The sequence below is a fragment of the Dreissena polymorpha genome, chromosome 9, assembly GCF_020536995.1.
Source record: "Dreissena polymorpha isolate Duluth1 chromosome 9, UMN_Dpol_1.0, whole genome shotgun sequence".
Lineage (NCBI taxonomy): Eukaryota > Metazoa > Mollusca > Bivalvia > Myida > Dreissenidae > Dreissena > Dreissena polymorpha.
In genome coordinates, this window is record NC_068363.1 from 7,224,692 (window position 1) to 7,252,661 (window position 27,970).

At 36.6% G+C, this 27,970-nt stretch overlaps 1 protein-coding gene across 10 annotated transcripts; it reads left to right on the forward strand.

Moving 5' to 3' along the window:
• The first annotated feature begins 628 nt into the window (after window positions 1–628).
• On the forward strand, window positions 629–27,426 carry LOC127845326 (uncharacterized). 10 transcript variants are annotated; one of them, XM_052376176.1, is made up of 13 exons: window positions 638–939; window positions 6,577–6,620; window positions 8,225–8,248; window positions 8,795–8,917; window positions 12,717–12,758; window positions 13,945–14,091; window positions 18,091–18,114; window positions 19,803–19,913; window positions 22,379–22,513; window positions 23,419–23,665; window positions 24,449–24,583; window positions 25,042–25,224; window positions 26,274–27,426. In XM_052376176.1, the coding sequence occupies exons 2-13, from the start codon at window positions 6,603–6,605 to the stop codon at window positions 26,369–26,371; spliced, it is 1,287 nt and encodes a 428-aa protein (XP_052232136.1). In that variant the 5' UTR covers window positions 638–939; window positions 6,577–6,602; the 3' UTR covers window positions 26,372–27,426. The 10 variants fall into 10 exon arrangements, with proteins under 10 accessions (XP_052232139.1, XP_052232138.1, XP_052232136.1 ...); XM_052376177.1 differs by lacking the exon at window positions 638–939 and adding an exon at window positions 6,226–6,243; XM_052376179.1 differs by lacking the exon at window positions 18,091–18,114 and having other exon boundaries at window positions 629–939.
• Window positions 27,427–27,970: the final 544 nt, after the last annotated feature.

Here is a 27,970-nt window from a genome sequence, read left to right on the forward strand (position 1 = left end):
CTGTTGCTAAGTATGTCGTTAAAGCAAGTCGCCATCATAAGATCTGTTATTCGGTATGTTGTTAAGACAAGTCGCAGTATAGTCTGTTGCTCAGTATGTTGTTAAGGCAAGTCGCCATTGTAAGTCTGTTGCTCAGTATGTTGTTAAGACAAGTCGCAATTGTAAGTCTGTTGCTCAGTATGTTGTTAAGGCAAGTCGCCATCCTAAGTCTGGTGCTCAGTATGTTGTTAAGGCAAGTCATATCCAAAGCATGCTGCTCAGGATGTTGTTAAGGAAAGTCGCCAGTCGCAGTCTGTTGCTCACTATGTTGTTAAGGCAAGTCGCCATTGTAAGTCTGTTGCTCAGTATGTTATAAAGAAAAGTCGCCTGTCTCAGTCTGTTGCTTAGATTGTTGTTAAGGCAAGTCGCAAGTCTGTTGTTCAGTATGTTGGTTAGGTGAAGCGATCACTTGCATATTTATGACAAGAAATACAAAACATAAAACATAAAACTGGGGCACTGTATTGCTGTTTCTGTATCACCGCAACTACTTCTGTCACCGATTAACGCTTTGTTTTGAGTAGTACAAATAGTTTGCTCAGTGTTCCAACGCGGTGAGCATGGTCCTTGTGACCATTGTGGAACTTCTATTATTGGATAAATTTAACCCTATATAAGCGCATTAACAGGTCGCTAAACCGCAACTTTGTAGTATTGTTTAAACCGTTGTTCCAAAACTCCCGATATATCTACATTGCCTACCGCTAGCAGAATAGAAGTGTCAAGTTTTGCTCTGTGAAATATTGTCAATTGTGTAAAATAATAAGAGCAGTAGTAAGAATTTGTTGTGCAATTTGACAAAAGGTGTGTGCAATTATTTATTACTCAAAACCATAAAACGAGTGACGGACGAATCGGGTTTTGTGGGAATATGAGCGGCATTCTTTGTTGATAGCATTGGTAAGTTTTAACTTCATATGCACTGTTATATTGTTTATATATTTATTAAATGTGATGAATATATATACACAAATATATACTTTAAAGTGTAGTAAAAATGTAGGTATATTTGTAAAAAAAAAAACCTGTTTAAACTTCAGTTAATATTTCATTTCTATGATCGTGATAAATAATATTAAAATATAAGGTTAGTTATAATACAAACATAGTTCAAGATATAAAAGGCCATATGCAGTTAGTTCATACACCAGACCGATGCTGAAATTATGCAAAATAATAGAAATAATAGAAAACGACCACTACATGTATGCATATCAATAAAAAACGTTCATAATGTATAGCTTTAAAAAGTAATCAAGGTCTTTCTCTTCAATTACGGGCGACTCATGGCAACCTATTCAATTACAAAACCGAGGTAATCGATACATTTAAAAGGCTACCACGTTTTGTGGCTAAAACAATACGCTAATCAACACAGCCATTGGAGCATACATATTTCAATTGTATTTTGTGTCAATGTTACACGCAAACTATTCGTCGTATCTTAGTTAAAGGTATTTGAGCCGCGCTTTAGGAAATCGGGGCTTATTGAATGTTTGTGATGTATCGTCCAGACTAGCCTTTGCATTTCGCACATACTAATAAGGGACGATACATTCCGCTTTTATAGATTTTTTGTTCAAAGTAACTCTCTTCTAAAGGAAAATTAAGTTTGGATGAAAGTATCGTCCCTGCTGAGCCGGTGCTGACTGCACAGGCTTATCTGGACGACACTTTACGCATATGCATTAAGACCGGTTTGTCCAGAGAGCGGCTTATATTAATTGAGATAGTACTCCTCTTAAAATCCCAGAGCTAAATGCCTAAATCCTTTACTTTGGTTTGTTTGAATGACACTTAACAAATCCTTCACCATCAAATAGTTTCGAACGGATTGCACATTAATTAAGAAAAAGAAAATGATAAAACAATCCAAAAATGCGATTTACAGTTCAGAACTGCATGATTGATAAACTCATTAATAGTTTTTATCTCAGGTTGGATAATGATTTATTATCTGATAACAATCCAATAAGAATACACCAGTATATATCTTTTCGATGGCTTATCGCGATTATTGTGTCTGCTATCTTAAAGCGGGAGTTCATAAACATGTACAAATGACAAAACGTTTTAAAAGGTGTCTCCTTAAGGATAATGTTCAGATCAAGACAAGTATAGAAATATTGAAACCTTAGAAACGTCACCCGGTGACAAAAAAATATACGTTTAATATTTAAATAGACACGTTTTCGCTCTGTAGTGAACCACTTAGATACGTATTTTGACGCATTTGTGGTCCCTCAGATAGTTACATTTAATTAAATACCTACTAAATTTAAGTATGAAAGCTTCATTTCTGACCCTCGGTAACTGACGAGCAGCAAACAGCATAAAACCTGAACAGACTGCGAGTTACTCAGGCTGTTCTGGTTTTATGCTGTTTGCACATAGCCATTTTCACTTTGCTTCTGAATGGGAAAAGGGTTAAATCGTCGTGTACGCGGCAGCGAATATTTTATTTCGTAGAAAGCTTTGTCAAAGATGTTTATTATTTAGTACTTTTCTTGAAACAATTACAATTCTCAGTAAAATAAACATTATTAACTGATTGCAATAAAATTCACTTTAATATACCATATGGAATGAGGTCGTGAAAAATGGGAGGAATTCCAGAGATATGCTATAGTAGACCTAGTATTGTGGTATGAACATGGAATCCAATAGCAAAAGAAGTTTTGTGAACACTAAAAATAAACTTACGCGTGTTACATGCTAAATGCTCTTTTACTTCACTCAAAGAAATTAACAGTGTCTTAAAATCCTCGAAAATATATTCATTTGCGACATCATTGGTTTGCTTAAACGAAACTAAATTATATAGATCACAATCATAATGTAGTTACCGGTATATTATTTGGATTGAACAAAACAAACAGCTCTATCAAAAAAAGAAGAATAACTTAGATACATCAAACAAACTGTCAGCATAATAATCGGCTGTCTGCACCGGCTGATCTGGGACGAGACTTTACGCACATGCATTGAGTCCCTGTCTGCACCGGCTGATCTGGGATGAGACTTTACGCACATGCATTGAGTCCCTTTTCCCAGACCGAGGCTCATTCGCGCTTTGTTCGAAGGCGACGCGAGGTTTAATATGTTTCAGCAGCGGCTTGTTTATTAAATATTTCCTTCATGGCAATACGTACATTTTGTTTATAGAGCTCTGAATAATTGATATACTGTAGTGCAACCGGTGAGCATAACATGTTAAATAGTACTTTCTATTGTCACCCTCGTTTGTAAATTTGAAAATAAAGTATTGTTACATTTTCCGTAGGGAGTGTGGCGTAACTATTCGTATCATTATGCATATACAGATATCAAGAGAAGTCTAATATAGCGTCTTCATTTCATAATAAGACGTTTGTTAAGAACGTCAATAATTTATTTCACGGGTTTTATTCACAGCACTGTCAGCACAGTCAGTCTAGCATGTGGATCTTTCATTAAAGGGGCCTTTTCACAGATTTTGGCATCTATTGAAGTCTGTCATTAAATGCTTTATATTGATTAATGGTAAACATTGGATCTAAAAAGCTCCGGTAAAGACAAGAATAAAATTAAAGAAAAAAAGTAGCCGTCAACTGGGCTCGAACCACTAACCCCTGGAGTAAAAGTCTATCGCTTAGACCACTCGGCCTTCCGTTCTCATACAATGAGTGATGTATTTTATACTTTATATAAGCACTCCTCGTAGTATCACAAAATATAACGATAACAATAGAACTCTTCAAATTATCAAATTGTTTCGCGGTGCAACGCTGTATAATTTTCAGGGTTTTAAATCGTTAAAAGATACATTTAATGGATATTTTAGATTATGGTAAATGTTCAGTATTACTGTTTTCTCACAAATATCATAACTTCAATGAAAATTTGCGAATCTGAAACAAGTAGTTTTAATTTTGTCAATTTAGCAAAACGTGAAAAGGCAAGACCGGAGATCACTCTTGTTTACCCTGTGCGGAAACGCCTTTAAAATCACGTTGGTAAAGATTTATTATTCAGTGTCGTGTTAATGTTTGTCTTTACCATTGAGATTGCACGCAAATCGACAGGAGATTGTTTGTGTTTCTGCAAAAAATAATGCACTCTCATGTTCAGATAGATGGATACTTATGTATCTCTGTAGCGTCGAGACTTTGTGGATTAAACAATTCAGTACATTTCGATTTAATTTGTTACAACCATTCCTTCTAGCGATTTTAGATTGATCATCAGAATTTAATATAAGATTAATAAATATGTGTGTAAGACAACTTGAGCCGGGATTGGTTTGTTCAGCGATTAAATGAGACGCATTTCGGGAAAATGTGGCTTAATGTAAAAAGTCGACCAAGATAAGCCTTTGCAGGCACACAGACTAATCAGGGACGACACTCTCTGTTTTATGGATTTTTTCGTTAAAAGGAAGTCTCTTCTTAGAGAAAATCGAGTATAGGAGGAAAATTATTAGCTGTGGCTAATCTGGGACGACATTTTGCGCTCGTACGTTAAGCCATGTTATCAAAGAACGAGGCTCAATTGAAATAAAACACAACCATGTACTATCAAAATAACAGACCATTTGATTTCAAAAACAATAAAATCTACACAAAAGCAACGGCATCCACAAAACAACGAAAGCATCTAAAACAATTAAACCCATAATTTTAATGAAACGGAAAGAAGGGCCAAATTTTAGAGAACGTCGTAATAACATTTCGAAACGATTCAAGAATATTTTTATACCATTCAATTGAATTTCATTACGGTTGACTCGAAACACTTCTTTCGTAAGTTGACGTATTTAATTTACAGAGCAATAAGTATAATTGTTAAAGTTGAAATAATACCCCACTTAAACTACAAGTGAAATACTTTATTATTGAAAGAGATCAGGGAATTAATAGTGACCATAGAATGTTCAATTGACAGGCTACAATTGAGCGTTTTATATAAACACTTATATTTTTAAATAATTAAATGTTTCATAGAAGTTAAAATCAAAACGTTTTCGCTTTTGTTAAGTTAAATATCAGGTCGCGGAATTCGACGTCTTGAGATGAAATTAAGATTGGAACCGATCATTATTTGCGATTATGACTTTCGTAACTGAAAACAGCGTAAAATAAAATGCTACAAAGTTTACCAAGTTTGTCTACGACCTAATTAAAATGTTTTGGTGATCGGATCATTCATGTATTTTTACATGTGTTCGCTCGGTTAGAAAATGTACATATTTGATCTATTCGAATTAATAACTCTGAAACTATAATTGTGTCTCACGTTGACAAAAAAATGGTGATAGTTTGAGAAGTGTCCTCCTGTATTAGCCTGTACTGGCTCATCAAATACGGAACTTTCCTACTAGACTGGATTTTCGTTTAAATGATAATTTCTTTAAAAGATAACTACAATAAAAGCGGAGAGTGTCGTTCTTAACCCATTTATACTCAGTGGACTCTCCCATCCTTCTAAATTGGATCAATTTATTTCCAAAATTAGGGGTGTCAAGTGTATTTATTTCTATATTTAGAATATTTCATAAAGAAATTCATTTAAGCAAACAGCGCAGACCCAGATGAGACGCCGCATTATGCGGCGTCTCATCTGGGTCCACGCTGTTTGCAATGTCCTTTTTTCAGGACGCTAGACATGAATGGGTTAACACCGAATTGAAACGGACTTTAACATGCCTTAATTAGTCTTGAGCTTAAATGATTATGATAACACTACAATTCAAAAGAACTTTCGAATAAATATTCCAGGTGTACCATTTAATTATTAAATTCGGTCAAGCTTGTTTGTTTTCGAACGTCAATAGTAACGATCTTTAAAACTAGTACAATTTGACTCTTACTGAACTTTGAATGTACCGGAAAGGCTTTGTGCCATTGTACTTTACGACCGGTTCGTTTGTTAATATATTTGCATTTAAAGTGTGTATATTGAAGGAACTTGTTCACAGTTTGGCAAAAAGAGTATTCCTCAATTATTGTGAAAAGGACGTATGCCGAATATTCAGACAAGCAAAATAATACAAATTTACATACAAATGTTTAAAATATCGTGTTTTTTTTGTTAATCGAAATCTGTCCAATAATAAAGCGTGTACAACTTTTTTATCGATGATTTGGCAAGTACGTGTCTTACGGCGTTTCAAATACCCGTTTATATCAAAAGCCAAAGATTTCAGGTCTGAGTTTGCTAATAAAGGTTACTACGTTCGAATACAGGGAAATGCACTTATTTTTTTAATTTAACTCCATTTCATTGCCTTTAAAATTATATGTTACTATTCCAAATATAAAAGTTTTATAGTAAATGCATTGATTAATATTGTTTAAACATACGAACATCAGTTAAAAAGTGACTTTAAAGAATTCTTGCGGTTAAACCTAATGTTTGCAATCTGTAATTGCAGGTCACACTGGCTTTTGCGATGATTCAAACGTAGTATAATTGATATGCAAAAGACAAACAGTTACTTTATGCATGAGTGATTCTGTGGTTTTATCGGTACATCTCGTTTATTCATTTTAATTGCAGAGTCAGAGACGCGGATTTAATCCAGGATGAGCTACCTTAACCCGGTGAGTGAAATTTATTATTTAAAAGGGACTTGAAAAAAGACATTTTGAATGTCTTTAGTAACAACATGGAATTGCCACATTTAAACATATGAAGTGAAGAGGTCTATGATAATAACAACAAAAGTTTTAGAAAGACAAATATTATTTGTCCCCACTGTAGCGCAGGTCAGTTTTATTTGAAATAAATATATATCGTCGTATCAAGCCGATACTATCTTTAAATGCTAAATATAATCCATCCACGTGTTGTAACACCATTTAAGGAAAACAACATAAACATTCAAAATGGTTCAATCGATTCGCGTTTGTAGCGCTTTTTAATTTTATCCGTTTTAAATGGTGATTTTTTCTTAACCCAATTATGCAAAGCGTCTATAAATAAGACCTTGGCAAACATCATAGACCCACATGAGACGTCGCATGATGCGGCGTCTCATCAGGGTCTACGCTATTTGCTGACAGAATTTTCTGTAAGAAATATCCTATATATAGAAATAAATATACTAGACATCCCTAATTTTGGAAATAAATTGATCCAATTTAGAAGGATGGGAGAGTCCACTAGGCATAAATGGGTTAAACGAATCTGTATTCACAGTTCGAGTGTAGGTCAATAGTAAGATATCGATCCCTGACGTCGAGTGTTGTTTCATTTTCTGTATTTGTGACACACAATATAAAAACTGCATTTTTTATATTTTTTAACGAGTCCCTTAAATAACTATCAGCACAATATATTTGTGTATGAAATGTACGAATTGAATTGATTAGAAATCTGCTGAACTGTACATAAATAATACACCAGCAATTGGCGTAATCCTGTTCAAGAATGTTCACATTCACGTCTGGTATCCCTCGACATTTTATCCAATTGTTTGGCATGGCCACTTGTTTGAGTTAATTTAATAATCGTAGCTGGTAGTATTTCAATTGTACAATACTTAAACAATATAGCATAGTTTATGTGAGGTGCAGAAAAAAAACGATTTCCGTATGTTTCATGATAGGTAAAGTGCCTATATATGTAGTGCTTTTATCTTGATAGAGGCATTTAGAACGTTACTTCTGACGTATGCTCTCAGACGGATCGTTAGTCATGGTAATGTTTATGATGATTGTATCAAAACACAAATCATACTTAGCATGTTAAGTCGATTTTAAAGATTCTAAAATTGAAAATAACTTTTCAAATAACATTAGACAAGGTATTTGATAATATAGGTAGTGGTAAATTAGCCTAAGCGTGTTGCTTTTGCCATATGTGTCACCAATCTTCAGACAAGTGCCCCAATTTAACCCATTTAAGCATACTGGACTCTCCGTTCCTTCAAAATTGGATCAATTTATTTCCAATATTAGAGATGTTTAGTAAAAGTATTTCTTTATTTAGAACATTTCTTATATAAATTCCTTTAAGCAAACAGCGCAGACCCAGATGAGACGCCGCATCATGCGGCGTTTTATCTGGGTCTACGCTGTTTGCCAATGTCTTTTTTTTCTAGACGCTAGGCATAAACGGGTTACTGTTTAATGTAATCAGAGAATAAAATAAGTAAATAACTAAAAAACATAAGTTGAAAAATATGGGTCTTGTCTGATTTCAGGAACGTTACGAAGCAAAAAATATTGTAAGTATAGTTAAATGAACATGACCGTTCCCAAAAGAAGTCTTGGGACCTGTCAGTGTATAATGTGATACTTTGTAGCCTAGGAAAAGAATTGCGTAAAGGTTCTTACACAGTAAAAATGGTGGTAGGAAATGTATTGTTTTTTTAACTTTTTATGATTTATGTGGCATATTGTACTAAAAGCTCTTTGAATTTTGATTGACGATGATTAGGGAACATGAGTGCCTCCATCTGAAAAAAACTGAGCTGAATGCATTGGTCTAAAGTGTCACCACAAATAAGCACGTGCACTCCGCATCGGCCAACCAAGACATTGTCCGCCTAAAATGGTATTTTTTTTGACACCCTCATTAAAATCTATACAAGCGAAAAATGTCGTCCGTGATTAGTCTGTGCGTACTGCACAGGCTAATCTAAGATGAACCTTTACGCACATGTATTGAGCTCAGTTTTCATAGAATGATGATCATGCAGAGAGCATGCAGTTTTATTTTTATTAAAGTTTCCTGAATTGACCTCTTTCTCCCATCTTTTCTCCCATCCCAGCGAGATCACCGAGCGAACCCTCATCGGGCCGAGTATGATCCCCGATATAACCCCAATCCGGCCCCTCCCACCTATCAAAAATTCCCGCAGCCCATTTATTACGACCGTAATGAAAATAACTACGTAAGTACGGCGAGAGTGTTAGCGCTAAAAGGAAGTCTGGCTTGTGCTTAAATGACTGCTAACATTTGTGAGCTTTTATACATTTCATTAATATAACTCACCTAATTTATGTAGCGTGCAATAGCATTTTAATTCACATCATTCGAAAGCGTTTTGATTTAGATTTGTCTGACTGTAAAATAATTAATTTTCGTGGGATATTAATTTTCGCTAATTTCGTGTGTTGACCGATTCACAAATTTTATACAAACACTTCGACGCAAATGACGGACGTAATTTCTCAATATTGTTTGCCAAAATCAGAAATCCACGAATGTGTGAGTCTGATAAAAATTTATTAACCCATTTATGCCTAGCGTCTAGAAAAAAGGCTTTGGCAAACAGCGTAGACCCAGATGGGACGCCGCATGATGGGGCATCTCATCAGGGTCTGCGCTGTTTGCTTAAAGGAATTTCTGTAAGAAATATTCTCAATATAGAAATAAGTATACTAGACCTCCCTAATTTTGGAAATAAATTGATCCAATTTAGAAGGATGGGAGAGTCCACTAGGCATAAATGCGTTAAAATCACGAAATGTCACGACGACGAATATGAATGATTCTACAGTAATTCAAAAAGTTGCTTAGATCACAGTGTTGATGTTGGGCACGTTTAATGTACATAAGCAAGCTAACAAAATACCAGTAGTTTTACTAAAGTGACTAACTAACTAGCTTCGATTGCTTTGTGTCAGCTATTTAGACGTGTTTTCCGTTGTACTTTGTAATAAGCGGCAATGCATAATCTGTATGCTTTACTTTGCCATGCGGGGTCAGTGTGAGTTTAACTGAATTGTTTGCTAAATACAGTGCAAAACATAACCTACAGCTTAGCCTCCCGCGTACTTTTAAGAGTTAATACGCTAATATTAAAATATTTAAACGATAAAATTGGGTCAACATTGCTAATCCGAACATTATTGTCAACACAGTGCGTCCGTCATTGCAAAAATTTATAAATAATATGCATTAAGGTGTATTGATATAAAAAATGGTTTTAAGTTAATACAATAAAGCTTAATTCGTTTTATTCGTGAACAAGCGTTTAGCTTGTGCTTTTTATTTAAAGTTCATTAAAAAGTAATTATTGGCTTTTGTAAAATCTGATAAAAAAAACAGGCATCGAAATAAGTCGTGTGCTTAATAAACAAAGGACAATAGATCGAGTCCGACTCGCCAGCTGTTTACCGACCCATGGGCAGGTCCGCCGGATATTTATCAAAGGGCCTATAGGTACGGTTCCTACCCCTACCACACCGACGAAGAACCACGCCATTCACATAATCACCCACCTTATCCCTATGGCGACAGGGTAGGCGTAAGTGGATCGAGGAATCTCTAACACATGGCGTTCGCTGTACTTGGGGTGTTATGCTTGGAAACGTTTTGACCGCTTAGGTTTCGTAACGTTGCGTCAACTCATTTTTTTCTGAATGACTTATATCTTGCTTACCGGTAATGGATTTCCATTGCGTTTGCTGTTCTAATTGTGTGAGGCAATTCGTAATACATAAATGAAACAAGTCGTTTGTAATAATGTGTGTGTGGGCCATTTCTGGTTACAGTTATGTAACATGGCGGAAGCTTCTCTAGACGTGAGAGATTGTCTCACGTCCAACATTTACCGGGACACCTGCTATTTTAGACATGAGAGAAAAGCATTGCTACATTGTTCCATGACGCTTGGTGTTCTAGAAGCTAGAGGCCTACTAATTTTATTACTCTATGTAGTCTCGTCTAGATACTTTATCATGAGCCACGCTCTGGGAAAACCGGCCTTAATGCACGTACGTTAAGCAGTGTCTTCGCAGATAAGTCTGTGCAGTCCACACAGGCTAATCAGGGACGACATTATCTAATTAAGGATATCGCTATAAGAGACTACATTAAAACGAAAAATTCCATACAAGTTGAAAGTGTCGTCCCATACATTATCCATTTGCATTAAGCCCCGATTTCCCAGGGCGAGACTCATATACTTGTGATGTTTGATTTTTTTTTCAGGTGTCCTTATAGTATTTCAATGTCAACCTGGCATCAGTTCTAACCTATGATGTTAATAAACAATATCATTTCATGTACTCGACATATCCTCAAATTATAATAACAGATCACTGTGTACTTTTATAAAAAGAAAACATCATACGTATTTTTCAGCAAAAAACAACAACAGACAGAGCATGTATAATTACTTTCGATAATTATTTGTCTATTTTAATAAAAAATCATAAAGATATCGGTAATACATACTCGCTTGTACAATATATGAACTTCCATTCACCGCTTGGCAACGTACCTTTTCTCTTGAGCATACTTATATTATAACGTAGAAGTGACAGTGAAAATGGAAGTGGAAGTTAAGGAGCGAACTCTTGTAATCATCGCGAGATGATATATTTATGACAAATTACCCATAGCCACACATGGACACCAATACATCAGAGAAATCAATAAAATCTCTAGGTGTTAAAAAACTTAACTAATACACATTTTATTATTAAATTAAGGACTATATTCGAGAGACGTTGGTTTTCCATAAAACTACAGACAAGTCAATTATTGTTTTAAAACGTAAACTAAGTTGAACAACTGCTCTTGCAGGAGAGAATATTTAATACAGCATGTTATCCTTTTTACGGGAAGTGACACATTGCTAAGAGTTGTTACACATCACAACAAAACCTAATTTACCACAAAACACACACAAATGAATTAAAATAAGTCAACCGTATAGCAGAACTTCATATAAATTTAAGTATAAGAGCACTTATTTCAATGCATTTAAATAATCTTATCACAACCCAAATGCAAGTTATGCACATTTTGATTACGGCCGTTTTATGTTTACGTTACAAAGTTAGAAAGGAATATTACTATTTGCAGAAGAATCGGTCTTCAAAGCCAACTAAAACCGACTATGAGCTAGAGGCAGGATGCGCCAAGCATTCTCCCTGTATCGCCTTTACTTTCTGCCAATGATTATACCATCCATCCATTTAGATCCTCTTTGATTGGCCATGTTCACAAGATTTCTATGCTTACATTTCACGCTTCAAACTTATTGTTGTTGTTGATGTGAAATGGTTCTTGCTTATATTTATTTGAGCTCACTTTAATCATGCAATAATACATTGTTAAAGCCTCTTTAACGCTCAAAATTAACGAAAAGTTCGTAAAGTATTTCGTAAAATAAAGTTAACCTAAACAATCAGTGTTCCTTATAGCAATAGCCTAAATTTCAACGCTAGATGTGGTATGATTACATGGATTGTTGTACATACAAAATGCTCGTTTTTATTTATTTGTGACACAATTAATTCCATTTTAATTTCCCTCGAATATATCTATTCATACGACATACGAATACTAAAATGGTACCATGATAGTGTTCATGTGTCGTATGAATAGATATCGTTGCGGGAAATTAAAATGGAATTAAAAATGCAAAGCAATAATTAAAACGAGCATTTTGTATCTACAAACATCTATTTTACCAGACCACATCTGGCGTTGAAATTTCGGAAATTGCCATCAGGAACACTGGTTTTAAATTATTTAACTTTGTTTTACGAAATATTGTACGAAATTTTCGTTGATTTTGATAGTAATGGGACTTTAATAGTATATGCCATTCTAGCTACTTTCATTTATTGTGTACATATATTAACATTCACAAAAGCAACTATTTGTACACAGCTACAATATCTCAGTATTTGGACTTGTTATGAATATCTAGCCAATAAAATCACACTTTGCAGCGGGAACCCTACGTGGCCCCGAAGTTCGACTTTCGAACAGATGTAAGTAGCAAGCACTGTGCACCGGAATGATTTTATTTCAGCAAAATTGATCATGTTACTGGGAAAGGAAAATCGGGCTTAATTCATGTGCGTAAAGTATTTCCCAGAGTAACCTGTGCAGTCCACACATGTTACTCTAATACACTTTCAGCCTAGACCGGATACTCGTTCATAAGACATTATTTTAAATGACTAATTTTAAGAACACATGCTAATCTGGGACGATACTTTTCGCACATGAATATAGCTAGCCCGATCCCGAGCGCGGATCTATTCGGTGATACACTGGATTGTCTCGTAATACATCATAGCTTGAGACTGTGCAGAATAACTTGTGTAGTCTGTAGTCTCAGTAAAAAATAAAAATAATGAAATTCAAGAAAAGAGACATTACAAGGAGAAACAAGTGTAATACATGCTAATCTGTTATTAAATGCAACTGAAAAAAGCCAAAACGAATCAAAACAGGACAATACACAAAACCCGACAGTACACATAAAAAGGACTTATTCTGACGTCACCGATAACATAGCCTAAAATCATCGCAATTCAAATAATAAAGAAAACAACAACATAAAATTCAAAACGAAAACAACTAGGATTACTAGAATTAAATTACTTTATGGTTTAATATCCACCGAAGCAACCGAAATACAACTCTTCAGTTCAAATATGCAAACGAACATGGCGTGGGTCACTCACTATATTCTATGAGGTGTAAATACCAGCACAAACTTATTTTTGGAAAGTCAGTTTATATCTATGGAACAATTATGTTTATAAGAAATCTAATTACGGACACGTGACCTTATATAAAATATGCCTTACAATACCAAAAGACATATTTCTTTTTTCCAATCCGTTCGCCAACTGTCTTTCTATGCTTTCAGCACTTGGATTAGTGTTGATATGTACTAAAACGTTACAGTCCGTTTGCTTGCTGTGATTGTAGTGGTCTTATTATAGACATGGCATATCTGTTTGTCAAAATTACCACATAATACACATTTTTGTTAAATTAAAAGGCATATTTACAAGTCTAAAAAGCGTAGTTCTAATAGTATTTACTTTTCTAATACGGTAGATGCCCATTTGGATATTATATGCGTTTATCAAACGTTGCAAGTGATTTTTTTAAAACAAACCTTATACCAAATACCAAGCAACCTTACTCCCCTGTCTCTAGCCTCGTTTTCACCGCGAGTACCCTCAGCAACAGCAGCAAGCCCCGCTCCCTCGCCAGTCCGACCAGTACCGGTCTTACGACGACCATGACCGGCCGGCCGGCGACCATCAGGACTTCTTTCAGCAGACCCATCGGGACGAAGACACGGTAAGCACGTGGCTCGAGTAGTTACGTTTCTATAAGCTTTGCATCCTAATATTCAATCTTGATACATTTAATTCATACGGAATTTTCCGTAAGATCAATCATTGAACCTCGGCTATCTCCGGAATCCTCCGTAAGATCAATCGTGATATTCGTGATATTCGAATATCTCTGGAAACATCCGTTAGATACATTGACTTTTTCAATAAATCGTCTGCTGATCCAAAATGTCCAAAATGTACAAATATGTGTATTGTAGGTCAAAAAGATGTGATTGCCATAATTAAGCTGGATTCACCACAGGATTAATTTGTGTCTTTTGTCAGATATTTTTTCATGGCGATGAGATTCTATTACATTTAACATGTGTGATGAGTATGTGTGTTTAATTTGATTTGTATACAACGAATTATAAGAAAATCAGATATGTATGGGTATTTCTATGTTGTGTTGGTTAAATTTGGATTAAGATGAGTATCCAAACATAAAGGAGCCACTAATCCTGTAGTGCGTTCAGTTACAGCGAACGTTCGCTATAGTTCGCGAACGGTCGCAAACGTTCGCTACTGAACGCTCGGTTCGCCGCGAACGTTCGCGAACCGAAGCGAACCCTCTTGGGAGGTAGTTCGCTAGCGAAACCAAGATGGCGGACAAATAAATATGTTGTATTTGTTCAGTGTAACTTCGATATTGTTTCCTTTTTTTGTAGTACAAAAATGAATTGAACAATAAACAAAGTGTATATGAGGTTTTGGGGATTCCGATAATGACGTCGCGTTTGCGCATCCTCAAATTTTGGCCGTCAACACTGCGGCCATTCTGCTATTGTTTGCGTTTCATGATCCGCATCGTGATAAGATTTCAATCATATTCGCGACCCTTTTTAAGAACAACAAAATACTCAGAAATTGAAATTCTTTCAGATTAAATAGAATCCAATGAATGAACACAAATAAGGACGAAAACAAACAACAAATTGATTGATTTTATGTAACCAACATAAAGAAACTATTTGAACCTATATGTCCGTAAAAACTTACCTTGTTGCAGATTAACCAAGAAATATCTTTAAAAAAGATATACGGCGTTGATTGTGGTCGATGTTTATGAACGATCAAAAGTTATCTCCATGAGATAAAAAGTAGCGGATGCCTTTTTTTCTGCGCAGTTCTTAGCTACATCATAAGCAAATCAATTACGGGGTGTTGCGCCAGATTTCGTGGCTTATTTTGCTTTATGTGATATTATTACTCAGATATCTATATTTACAGAATAGAAAAACACAAGAAACATGAAAATAAACGAGTGCATATAGGTCAGCCGGCAATACTCGAATCTTATTTAATTGCATAATTATAGTATAGTGAATTATTGTGCTCATGCTTAATAAACTGGTCTAAATGGATAAATATTTCTAATTAATTTTATAAAAATTGGTCCTTATCATGCAAATGTTGAAACCATATTAAAAATCGATGATTGACATACCACAATAATATCGCCGAATATCTTTATTTAGTATCTTTCTGATCAAAACAGACTTCAAGTGCACAAAGTTTACGAGACGGCGTTTATATAAAGATTTCTGCAACTGACCGCAAACTGACCTTGATACCTTGCGGATTGAATGCAATGCATTACAGTCACTACGTTATTGTCAGTAAGACCGGTGTAACACAATGATCGCAACCCCTTCTGCGAACTCCGGTGATGAACTGTATATAAACTCTGACTTTCACAAATGGCCGCGAATTGACCCGAAACCTCGCGGGTTGAAATGCAATGCAAGTAAGTACTAAATATGACAACATAGCCTTTAGTATAAACGCTTTTGCGCTGGTAATTCTCTGAAAATAAAAGGTGAACGCACAAACTGTATTTATTTGGAAAATTGATTGTAAAACTGTTCTATCTATTGAGCCTTTTCATTAGAGATAAAATTGTTTCATGCAGTAAAACAGTGTTACAAAGACGCGGATATGTTTCCAATGTTCTGGTGTTATACTCAAATCAGCCAATGGAATAAATGAAGTGTATTCATTCGTACCTAGCCGCGGGAAATTTTATTTGAGTATTATTGGACACTTACAAAGGTCAAGTCAGGGTGAAAAGCTGGCTTAATACAGCTTACGCCGAATAAATCCTCTTGATACATGTAAATGTTTTTATTTAATTGTTCACACCAATTTTGACACTCCTTATTTCAGCATGTTTAACCACCCATTGTTTAATTGCCCCTTCACCACAAATCGATTATCTCGATATGATCGGATACTGTCCAGACAATTACTAAGAAAACAGGGTGTCATAAACCCAGGGACCTATATTTGTATGACTCAGTATGGGGTCATTAACCACATGTGTCTGGTCGTTAAACACAATTTATGATACCTCCGTGTCATCTCTTGGCATATTAAGCCAAACACTTAACAGTTGCTTTAATAAAACATTTGAACATATTTAAAAAATAGGCGTACATTTGTCCGAAATGGATTAACAGGAACTATTAAGTATGTATATTAACCAGTTTAAACATAACACTTAAGTGTTTTATAATGAAATACATTTAAAATATTGTAGAAATTTACTGCTACACAATTATCGTATTTAACGGGTACCTGCAAATGTAAACTCCGATGTAAAAACGTGTAAAGATCGTGCGTCTTTGCAGTGTTCGAAACATCATCGTGAAAACAAGCAATCGCGTTTGATCATAAAACGGATATAAAATACTTGGGTAAAATAAATGTATAGATTATGGTATAATAAAATGCCAGATTTGTATCCCTCATTATCACTACAAAAGAGTTTTCAATATAGATGTGCATTCAAAGAAAGTTCAATTCGCAAAATATGCAGGTGTTTTTTTCCATTTGAATGCTAAAATTTATTAATATTTTCATTAAATGTAAACGAAATGAAAATTCATTCAATGTAAAAGAAAATTACAACCACATTTGAAGATTGTAATGTATTGCGCTATTTTAGGGCTTTGTTTTATAACTGATTCAATGCACCTCTTACACTAAATTTCGATCGCTAATGAAAAATAACACTATCGCATCCACACCACTTATAATTATAATAAAATTATTATAGGTTTTATTATTTTTGAAATATCTGTTAGATAAGTACTTTCTGTGTTATTAGCGATTTCCGCCATCAACATCGCAATCAATTTTCTGGGAGCCGCCATCTTGAAACGTTCGCGCCGAACTTATAGTTCAATAAGACCGAATCGCAAACGAACCATCATTGGCGAACGTTCGCTGTAACTGAACGCACTACAAGGCTTCATTTTTTGTTCGAAATGAAATATTCCATGATAATAGTTTTTACGCAATAGGAGTATTTTTTACAATTCTCTAATTGGTCTGCGTGCCGGGCTAAATACATGTCCGTAAAGTGTCGTCCCAGATAAGTCTACAGTATGTAATCCGCACAGACTGCACAGGCTACTCTAGGTAGACATTTTACGCACATGCATTTAGACGAGTCTTTCTAGAACGAGTCTCGAATAATTCGATGTCAATCCACTCATTCAGCTCAAAGAGTGTTTGTGCGCAATTTAAATTTTTTATAAAAATTCCGAAAAACACAACAAATTGCCTTGTCGTGTATTGATGATTTGCGACCGGTCCCATTCATTTGTAGACCAATTCGTATAAAGACGTGTCCAATAAATACAGCAAATGTTCAGCTTACAAATTGATGTGCAATTAAAATCATGCTTTTTTTTATTGACTATGCATTTTACCTATAATTATGTCGCTTGTCATATGTAATAAAAACAACAAAACGAGACAAACGAAAAGAAGGCAATGCGTGTTGCCTTGTAAACACAATTTAACATGTTTTATCTTTGCAAAATATCATTGTTAGAAATTAATTTTTATTTCTTTGAAAACTGTATTATTATTGGTATTTAAAATTTTATTATCGTTGTATTGTATATTTTATTTCTACTGGTATTGTATGTTTTATTGCTATTGGTATTGTAAGGGCGCGACGCGAAAAGGCTATGACGTAAGTTGCTTTGCCTTATTCTTGTTTTTCTTGCTTCTTTATATTCCTGCTTGTTATCCGATTTTATTTCAATGTAGCTCAAAAGCTCCTGCTTTCGCAAAAATGTGTGTTCGCCTTATTCTCAGTTTATCTTCCAAATTTGAACGTTTTTCTTGGTTAATATTGTATGGTACTGTAGAGTCTCTGTTTATTTTTGAAATCAGACAAAGTGTTAATTAAATTGACGATTGCATAGGGTAACACATCGTTGGAATTTAAAAAAAAATTAAAGAAAGATAGTTTTTAAATTTAAAATATTACTTTTTCTTCATTTCACATTGTACATGTTGTAGCTTTTGTTATATTTTACAATATTTTATTTCTTTTATGCAATACATCAAAGAGAACATATTTTCCTCGTTCTGGAATAACTCTGGAATAACTGGGCTTAATGCATCTGCGTAAAGTGTCGTATCAGATTTATCCATGAACTCCTCACCGGCTTTTCGGGGCGAAACTTTCCGCCTAAACTGGATTTTTGTTTAGAAGAGACCTCCATTTAACAAAAAACATTCACAAAAGATTGGAGTGTCGCCCCTTATAAGCCTTTGTTGACTTCACAGGCTGATCTGGCATGACACTTTAAGCACATGCATAAAGCCCAGCTTTCCCAGAAAGCTTCACATATGTTCGTTGTTGCAACTAACAATACCCACACAGCGGTTACACGGATACCATATTGGAATAGTTTGGACCTGTTACTACATGATGTACAACGGAGTGGAAATTCAAGAAGTCGGACCAATATATGTGCGCTTCAAAAAATATTATGATCCAAAAACAACCACAAATATCGAATAAAAAACTTACATGTAATGAAAATGGCATGTGGTCTATGGATGACACAGCACATGTTTGTGTCAGTCCATCGAAAAGATTGAACATTATTATATTTATTAATATTCTCTAAAAACACGTGTTTAATACAAAACAAAATTGGTGCATTTGGCAGTGTGTTTGACGAATATTTCTGTATGGTAGCCGTTGTGCCATTGAACACTTAACATCCACATTGCCTAGTTTTCACGCTATTGTGTTACTTCACGCATGTATTGCTCCCATATACTTCCTGGTTTTCATACTCCTGTGGACCTCACGCTCACATTGCTCCAAGCCTTGTATTTGTCTAAATCTCAAGAAGTGCACGGTAACATCACGTGCTTTGGTTTGATTGCCAAATTTTGTAACGATTTCCAGGTTTTTTTTGCCTTGTGTCTGTGTGAAAATTTCTCTAACAGATCAATTTAAAACACTGAATATTAAACAACGGTATTTTTGCCGTCCTCATAAAAATAACGCAATAGAGTGTTTATTAAAATAAGAAATAAATTCATTATCCATTTGAGCCTCGGGACTCAATGGATGTACACAGGCTAATCAGGGACAACACTTTCTGCCTAAACTAGATTTTTACTAAGAAAATACTTCCTTTAAAGCAAAAATACAATACAAGCGAAAAGTGTCGTTCCTGATAAGCCTGTGCTTAATACAGGATAATATGGAATAACACTTTACGCAAATGCATTGAGCTCCATTTTTGCAGAGCAAAGCTCGTATTTACTGTTAATCTAAGCAATGTGGGCATGTATCGTCTACCTTGTATAAGCGTGTAGCGCTTCTCTTGTTCCAACTCTGGTGTGTTTCTCAAGGAGGTGCCGCGGGCGGGCAGGGCCAATAAGTACACGACCCGGATCACCGACCTACTAACCTCTATCACAGACCCTCCCCACAAAGATGACCACTTCCATCGGACTATGGAGGCAGGTGGCGTTTCCTACCTCTGTGAATTTGAGTCGTGCTATGGGAAAACGGGGTTTAATGACGACACTTTCCACTGGATCTTCCCTAAGAAGAGACTACGTTTTAAACGAGGAACTCTGTAAAAGTGGAAAGTGTCGTTCCCGATAAGCTGTGCAGACTTCACATGGTAGTAATCTGGGACGACACTTTACACAAATGCGTTAAGATCCCTTTTCCCAGAGCGATGCTCATTTGTTTTCTTTCTGTTTTATGTGTGCACATAGAGCAAGTCTTTATATCGTGTATCCATGTGTATACACTTATGTTTGTACATTATAGTTAGTTTTGGTTAAAAGCTTGGATTTGCATTTTCGCTATCGCATATGTGTTTCAAAAGATAACGAAAAAGTTTTTCCACGACAATTTGAATTTGAATTCCAATAAGCATTATTATAGGCAATCTCCACCACCAGCAGAAGAACTTTTTCCACATAAGGCATAGGCTGTCAGCGGTGGTTTGTGCTATTGTTACTTACATATTTACATATTTATCTATTTTCATTATCAGACATACTTCTGAAAGGTGGTGGCAAGTAATAAATAGTTGCACATTATCTAGCAGGCCAAATACCTTTTAACGTAACGGTGGTGGCATTTCGAACACGCTCATTGTACTCAAATAAAAGCTTACAGGGGCCTTTTCACCGATTTTGGCATGTATTGAAGCATGTCATTAAATGCTATATACTGATAAATTTAAACATTTGCCCTAAACATCTCCAGTATAAAAACAAGAATACAAAAAAAAGTAACCCTCCACACGGCTCGAACCACTGACCCCTGGAGTCCTGGAGTCAAAAGTCTCCCGCGTAGACCACTCGACCATCCGTGCTCATGCTTTAAAGAACGTATTTTTTTTACTTATTTCAGCAATCCTCGCAGTTTCACAAAATATAACGACAACAACAGAACTTTCCAAATTATTCAATCGTTTCGCGTTGCAACGCTTTATAATTTTCAGGTTTTCAAATCGTCAAAAGATGCATATAATGGCTATATTGGACTATGGTAAATGTTCAGTATTGGCATTACCTCACAAATATCATAACCAAAACGAAAATTTGCGAAGGTTTTATGTGTTATTATAAAAACAAATTCTGTAAATTTAAACGTATGCGCTTGGTTTACATTTATAACTGTATATAGTTTTTTGAGTGGAGTGGCTTTTTATACCGTATAACAAAACCTATTACAAGTCTGTTTAATAACAATGTGCGAGTACACATATCGTTGTTTTAGTTAGCGCTAATTGATTTATGGATAATGTTAAGTATTAAGGACGAGAACATGTGTCTTGGCAGCAAATAGCCGCGTTCTGTAAAATCCGGGCTTGATACATATACTTAAAGTTTCGTCCCAGATTTGCCTGTTCATTCCGCACGGGCTAATCAGCGACGACCCTTTCCGCTGTTATTGAACTTTTCGCTTAAATGATGTTTCTTTTAAACGAAAATTGAGTCTAGACGGAACACGTCGCCCTAGAGTAGCCTGTGCGGATTGCAAATGCAAATCTGGGAGTACACTTTACGAACATGAATTAAGCCCGGTTTTCACAGACTATTGCTCATATATTCAAAGAAGGATGATAAGCATATCTGGTTCTGGAAAGACGAATGTCTTACCATAGTGTCATTTTAAACTTCTGGTCATATATACCAAAGTCACGCTAATGTGTACGATTCGAACCCTTGTATAGTGATAAGCTTTTACAATTTTGAGAAAATGGGTTCTGCGTATCGTCGAGTCTGTTCTTATTATACGTTTTGGTTCTTTAACGACAATGTGCAATCCAACATTCTGTAATGCTTATCCGATAGCATGCGTCTATATTTTATTAAAAATGTATTATATATTTACGAGATAATGTTTGGTTGACAAGTATTGAACACATGTGTTATTTTGTTTGGTGGGTCTAATCGTACTATACTTTGCTAAAGTACTTTTCTTTGGAAACTTTATTTCAATTAAACAAAACTTAAACTTTATATGATATAAGACACTTGCAAAAATCTCAAAACTTTTATTTTGGGAATACATGGGTCCGTTGTACAATTAACAAATTTTGATAAAAGTATATTCCAGCTACATGTATAACATAACGAGCCACGCAATGTAAAAACTGGGCTCAATACATGTGCGATAAGAGTCGTCCCAGATAAGCTGGTGCAGTCTACAGGTTAATCTGGGACGACACGTTCCGCTGTAACTGAATTTTCGCTAAGAAGAGACATCGTTTTAAATACAGTACAGGCAAAATGCGTCGTGTCTGTTTTGATTGTGGTGACTGCACATACTAAGCTGGGACGACTCTTTTCTAAGCTGGGACGACTCTTTTCTAAGCTGGGACGACTCTTTTCGCACATGCATTAAGCAATTTTTTTCCCAAAACGCAACTTTAACGTGCCTCCCGGACCGCTCGTTTCAGGCCAACAAGGGCTACTTGGTAATGATGCGCTTCCTACCTCAGGATCTTTCCGAGGTGATCAATGCCGTCCAGGAGAGTGTCAGCTCCATCGCTGCGCATGACGGATATGCAATCGGCTTCTCGGAGCCCGGCATGGTGAACACTGTCTTTCAGGGTTTCACTTATATCCCTTTGAAAAGTTGTTAGGGTTTAAATAATGTCCGTTTGAAGACTTTTCATGGTTTTATTTATGTCCCTTTGGGAATGTTCAGGGTGTCACGTATGTCCTTCTGAAGAGTTTTTAGACATATATGATTAAAAGCGTCTGTATCAGCGTTCCGCTAAACATAGTTTGGTCTTCATGTATATTATTAATCATATATTTGTGTTATACCATGTAAAACGTTACTGTTCTATACAAATCACATTCATTTTCGCATACTTGATTAAAATATTAATGAGAAAATTCTCCAATTCTAGTTGCAATCCCATGATGTTCTTACTTACATGCAGTGAAACTTCAGCATTTAATTTTCCCTTTGAAGCGTTTTCAGGGTTTTACTTATGTACATAATAAAGGCATTATAGTAGTGCTCTCAGTATTTCATTTATGCCCATTTGAAGAGTTTTCAAGTGTTCACGTATGTCCCTTTTAACTTAACGTGAAAACTTGAACACTTAAAAGTTTAAAGAGTTTTCAAGGTTTCACTCATATCACTTTGAAGCGTTTGTAGGGGTTCACTTATGTCACTTTTACGAGTTTTTAGTGTTTCACTTATGTCCCTTGGAATAGTTTTCAGATTTCACTTACGTCCTTTTGACAAGTTTTCAGGTTAAACATATGTCACATTGAGGAGTTTTCAGGGTTTCACTTATGTCCCTCGAAGAGTGCTTTCCCTTTCTAAGTCTTTTCAATTACGTTTAACATATGCATTTTCTCGGATCACCATAAATGGCTCAAATACGCTTATAAAATTACAATGTTTTCTGTTGTTAATATAATTGCGAATAGCCCAGTGAAGTGTATTGTCTGCTAACCCAAATGTTCAATCTGCCTAAAGGTGAAAATCTTGCTACCGAGTCATCAGATGATGGCCAAGGATCAGTGGTACGACCCGCGCCCCGGGCACTCCGCGCGCTTCGCCGTCGCCTGCTTCTGGTTCAAGGACGCTATGGCGGCCCGGGTCTGCTTCGAGAGCACGCGGCGCTTCAAGCAGCCGGACTTCCCGAACTCCAGTCCGCCGCAGATCATTGCTGTACCTCTGACGTACGGACGAAACAAGGACGCCGCACCGTTCAGTCCAGAAAGTAACTCCGCTGTTATTTGCTTGGCCTAAGTCACACGAATCGCACTTTATTACAAATGTCAGAAAAAGCTTATGACCCGGTTTAAACACCGAACGCTTAGTACTGGCAGTTCCAAGGCGTTGACCATAGGTTGGATGTTTTTTTTCGGTTTTATATTGTGTTTGATGCATAGTAATGCATCGTCTGCCACATGTCGTGCTATAATGGGTTTTATACCATATGTGGCCGGATTAGCTCCAGCCCAGCCTGCTCAGTCTTGTCATGAGCTTTCCTGTCCGCTTATGATATTGAAAACATCTCGTACTTTTTTAGCGGATAGCGTAGCTCCATACCAGACTGCGCTATTGTGCAATTTGGTCTGGAGCTATTAAGACGGTCGCACATTACGAAATACCCATTTTGCATGACGCGGGACGTAAAATACTAGCCGATGGTAACACGAGTTTCTCACCTGTTGAAGTCCCAGGTGTTTCATTATATCTTAAAGGTTTCAAATATCTCGTGTATACATCCAGCGTGTTTCTAAGATATCCATATATTACTTATTCTCTTATTAAAACAAGATTGGCCTTAAATATTCGCAACGATCTAAGGAAAGTCCTTATATAATATTGTAAAAAGCATTTTTTCTGTGATGTCAATGGTTATATAATATTTGCAATATATTTGAACTTCGTGAAAGTCATAAAATGTCGGTATAAGCATACTATAAATATATTCCTTCTTAACCCAGACACGACCTGAAAGCCATTAATAAAATAGTGTTTCTTTACCCGTCCCCAGGTGACCACTTGACACTGTTCTGGACTGAGTATCCGGCCATCTACGAGCGCTACAAACACGACTTCCTTTCCAACTACTCCGAACCCACCCGCTCGCTAATCAAGCAGTATGGAGGAAACCCAAACATCGTCGTCTGTAAGTAGGGTTTAGCGTATGTGTAACGAGACTAGTGACCGCATTGACTAAATTTGATTCACAATGCGCAAACAATCAGGTAATCGTTTGATTCACAATGCGCAAGCAATCAGGTAATTGTTTGATTCACAATGCGAAAGCAATCAGGTAATTGTTTGATTCACAATGCGCAAGCAATCAGGGAATTGTTTAAAGCAGGATATCCAGGAAAACCATCTTCTGCGGAGATACAAACAACGCTGACCAAATTTATGTTAGAAAGGCGCAGTCGTTCAAATAGTTATAGTTGATACAGTTTGTCGTTTTAAGAGGAATTACAATGTGTCAGCTTGGTTTGTACCCCCTCCCCTTTCCCCCGAATTCAGTTGCTTTTCAAAGAATCTAGTTCATTCCGGTGTGAGTCTTTTCGATGCAATCGTGTGCCATCGCAGTAAAAGTGCCGATGCTGTTCTCTTCAGGCCGGTACAAGCCGGGTTGGGACCCGGATCTGAACAAGTTTGGCACACCCGGATACGCCAGGTTCGAGGTTCATCACCAGCGGGTGGGACGTTCCATCAAGAACGGTTGGCTACTTCCGGACAACTTCGTCACCGTCAGTACCTTCCCCAGTGAGAGGGCGCTTATTGACTTCTACAGAGACGGTTCGTTTTAGCTCAAACATGTTTATCTTTGCTCGATTTCATTGAAAGCATAAGACTTATCGAAACACGTAAGTCCGTTTCCTGGGAAGAACCAGTACTTGTTATCTGTATGGGGCGATCTTATGGGCGATTCGACAGTCGGGATCGAACCCATGTCCTTCCGCTCGCTAGGCGGACACCATATCCACTACGGCGAGCTCTAATGGTCGGATTGTTTTACCTTAAATGTACTCCCAGAGAACGTTCTTGTTTTATCTTTACCAAGGGTCGTTTACATGAGCCTTGTTCTACGAAAACTGTGATTAAACATGTTAGTAAAAGCGTCGTCCCAGTTAATCAATTGCAGCTCGCACATGCTAATAAAGGACAACAAAACATGTTAGTAAAAGCGTCGTCCCAGTTAATCAATTGCAGCTCGCACATACTAATAAAGGACAACACTTTCCGCTTTTATGGTATTTAACGTTTAAATAATGGTTTTTCTTAGCGAATCCAGTTTGTCTGTGAGTGTAAGATCACGATGGCAATCTAGTTATACTACATAGATACGTTCAGGTTTGACAATCAGATTCAAATGTGTATTTTGTTTCACACACACGCCTGTTTGGCTTATATAAAAGTTAATGTCGAAATATTGAACCGAACTGTTCCAGTATTATCAAACATATTTTGATAATGCCCAAGTCTTCGTTTGTCACCAATGGCGCCCCTCTGTTGCTTCGCATCAATGGCTCGCTTATCTCTTATTACTGAGGTCACCTGCATTGTGTAAAGGAGGCTTATACCCCACTCTGACTTACAATATCATGGCAAAACGTAATTCATAGTCAATCCGCTACATGAGAATATGGGTCTTATACCTCATGCGGCCATTACAGCTCCAGACCCGTCTGGGCAATCGCGCACTTTCGTAAGGAATTACCTTGTCCGCTAACGACTTAATATGCGGATGCGCAGGCTGGTTCGGAGCTACGCTGCCCGCTAATGACGTAAGACCCATTTTCACACGATGCAGGTCATTCAGTATGAGCATTTACCTATCATTTCAGAGCGTTACCGCACGTTGCTGAACACCCTGCCCCAGTATGCCGATCCGGTCATGGTCGCCATTACGCTTCACCGCGTGCGAGGTACCAGTCGCGTGTAAGGTGCGGGTTCCGGAAAAGTGTAAAGGCGGTCCGGAAATACAGTGCATCATGCGGAACATATTTGGGCTTATATTTTATGGAAGTAACCGTGTAACATTAACGTTTCAAAATATTCGTGTGTAACTCTTAAAATAATAAGATTTGGATGAAAGTCTACACAAGTGACCATAGGAGCATATGTGTGAATATTGCATTCATATCCCAGGGTGCAGAATCAACGGGGTTTTCAGGGGCTCACACACGGACTGGACAGAATGTAAACACACCGTAAATAACTTTATTTTTGCAAATATCTCAAGTTATTGAAATACATTTGCAAAAATCTTAATTGCATAAGACAGTTTTTCTTTCAGTTTGTGTGGATATTTTAAGGTATAAGAAAATATCCTTGAATACGTCTGAAATCGTTGACAAAATTTTACCTTGCCTTATTGAGTGATGCATAGCCGTATACGTGAACGAAGTAACAACATAATGTTTTAACAAGAACGCATGCTTATGACATAAAGCAATTCTGGTGTATTTCACGTTGCCATAAGCAGCATAAAAATCTGTCTTTATAAATGCACTTGTTGAAATTCTTAAGAAAAATTGTTTTAAAAATGTATTCAGGGGCGGCTACAGGATTTCTGTTTTGGGGGGGGGTATTGAAAGATTTGCTGGGGGTCCAGGGGGCGAAGCCCCCGTAAACTCCACGATTTTAGTGATTTTGAAGGCTTTGAAAAGATTAAAAAATAGGTGATAGTTAAGTGTGAAACATCCAATTAATTGACTTTACTTTGGCGATTTTAGGGGGCGTACGCCGCGTCCGCCCCCCCACCACTTCACCCGCCTATGGTATTGGGGAAAAAAAGCACCACTTACCGGTCTGTTTAATCCATTAACGTTTAATTGGGAAATCTCACAGGCACGTGATCCTGCACCCTGATCTAGTATGTGTATCATGCGGCATTAGGATTGTTTACAGGTATAAATGTTAAACAGATTGGATTTTTCAAAGACGATTTCATTTATTTGTTTAACTTCTCGGCACAATATATCAACATATATGCGTCGCATAGTCCGTTTTGCTGTAAGGTGTAACAGTTTACCGTTTTCTATATAATCTAATAATCCTTTTAAATAGAATTGTATACATAGGTCTTCATAAACATACTTTGTTCACACCTACATATAGATATCTCCATAATATTTGCACCGGTTTGTTTTTTATTCGTCCCTTTTTAATATGACGCAATATTTCATGAAGCACTCCAACTACGTAACGGCGTTCAGGGAAAACTGGTCTTAATGCATGTGTGTAGTGTCGTTACAGTTTAGCCAGTTACTCCGCACAAGATAATCAGGAACGACACTTAACGTCCACACTGGACTGACTGGAGTTTTGTTTAATAGAGACTTCCTCTAAGCGAAAGAGTTCATAAAGGGAAAAGTGTCGCCCCTGATAAACCTGTGTGGACTGCACAGGCCAATATTGGAAGACACATCCCTAATAAGCCTGTGTGGACTGCACAGGCTAAGATTGGAAGACACGTCCCTGATAAGCCTGTGTGGACTGCACAGGCTAAGATTGGAAGACACTTTACGCACAAGCATTA

Excerpts from the sequence above, each read along its gene's own strand:
- LOC127845326 (XM_052376176.1), top strand. Across the intron at positions 12,759-13,944 it reads AGTTCGACTTTCGAACAGAT|CCTCGTTTTCACCGCGAGTA; the intron begins GTAAGTAGCAAG and ends CCCTGTCTCTAG. Across the intron at positions 24,584-25,041 it reads AAACCCAAACATCGTCGTCT|GCCGGTACAAGCCGGGTTGG; the intron begins GTAAGTAGGGTT and ends TGTTCTCTTCAG.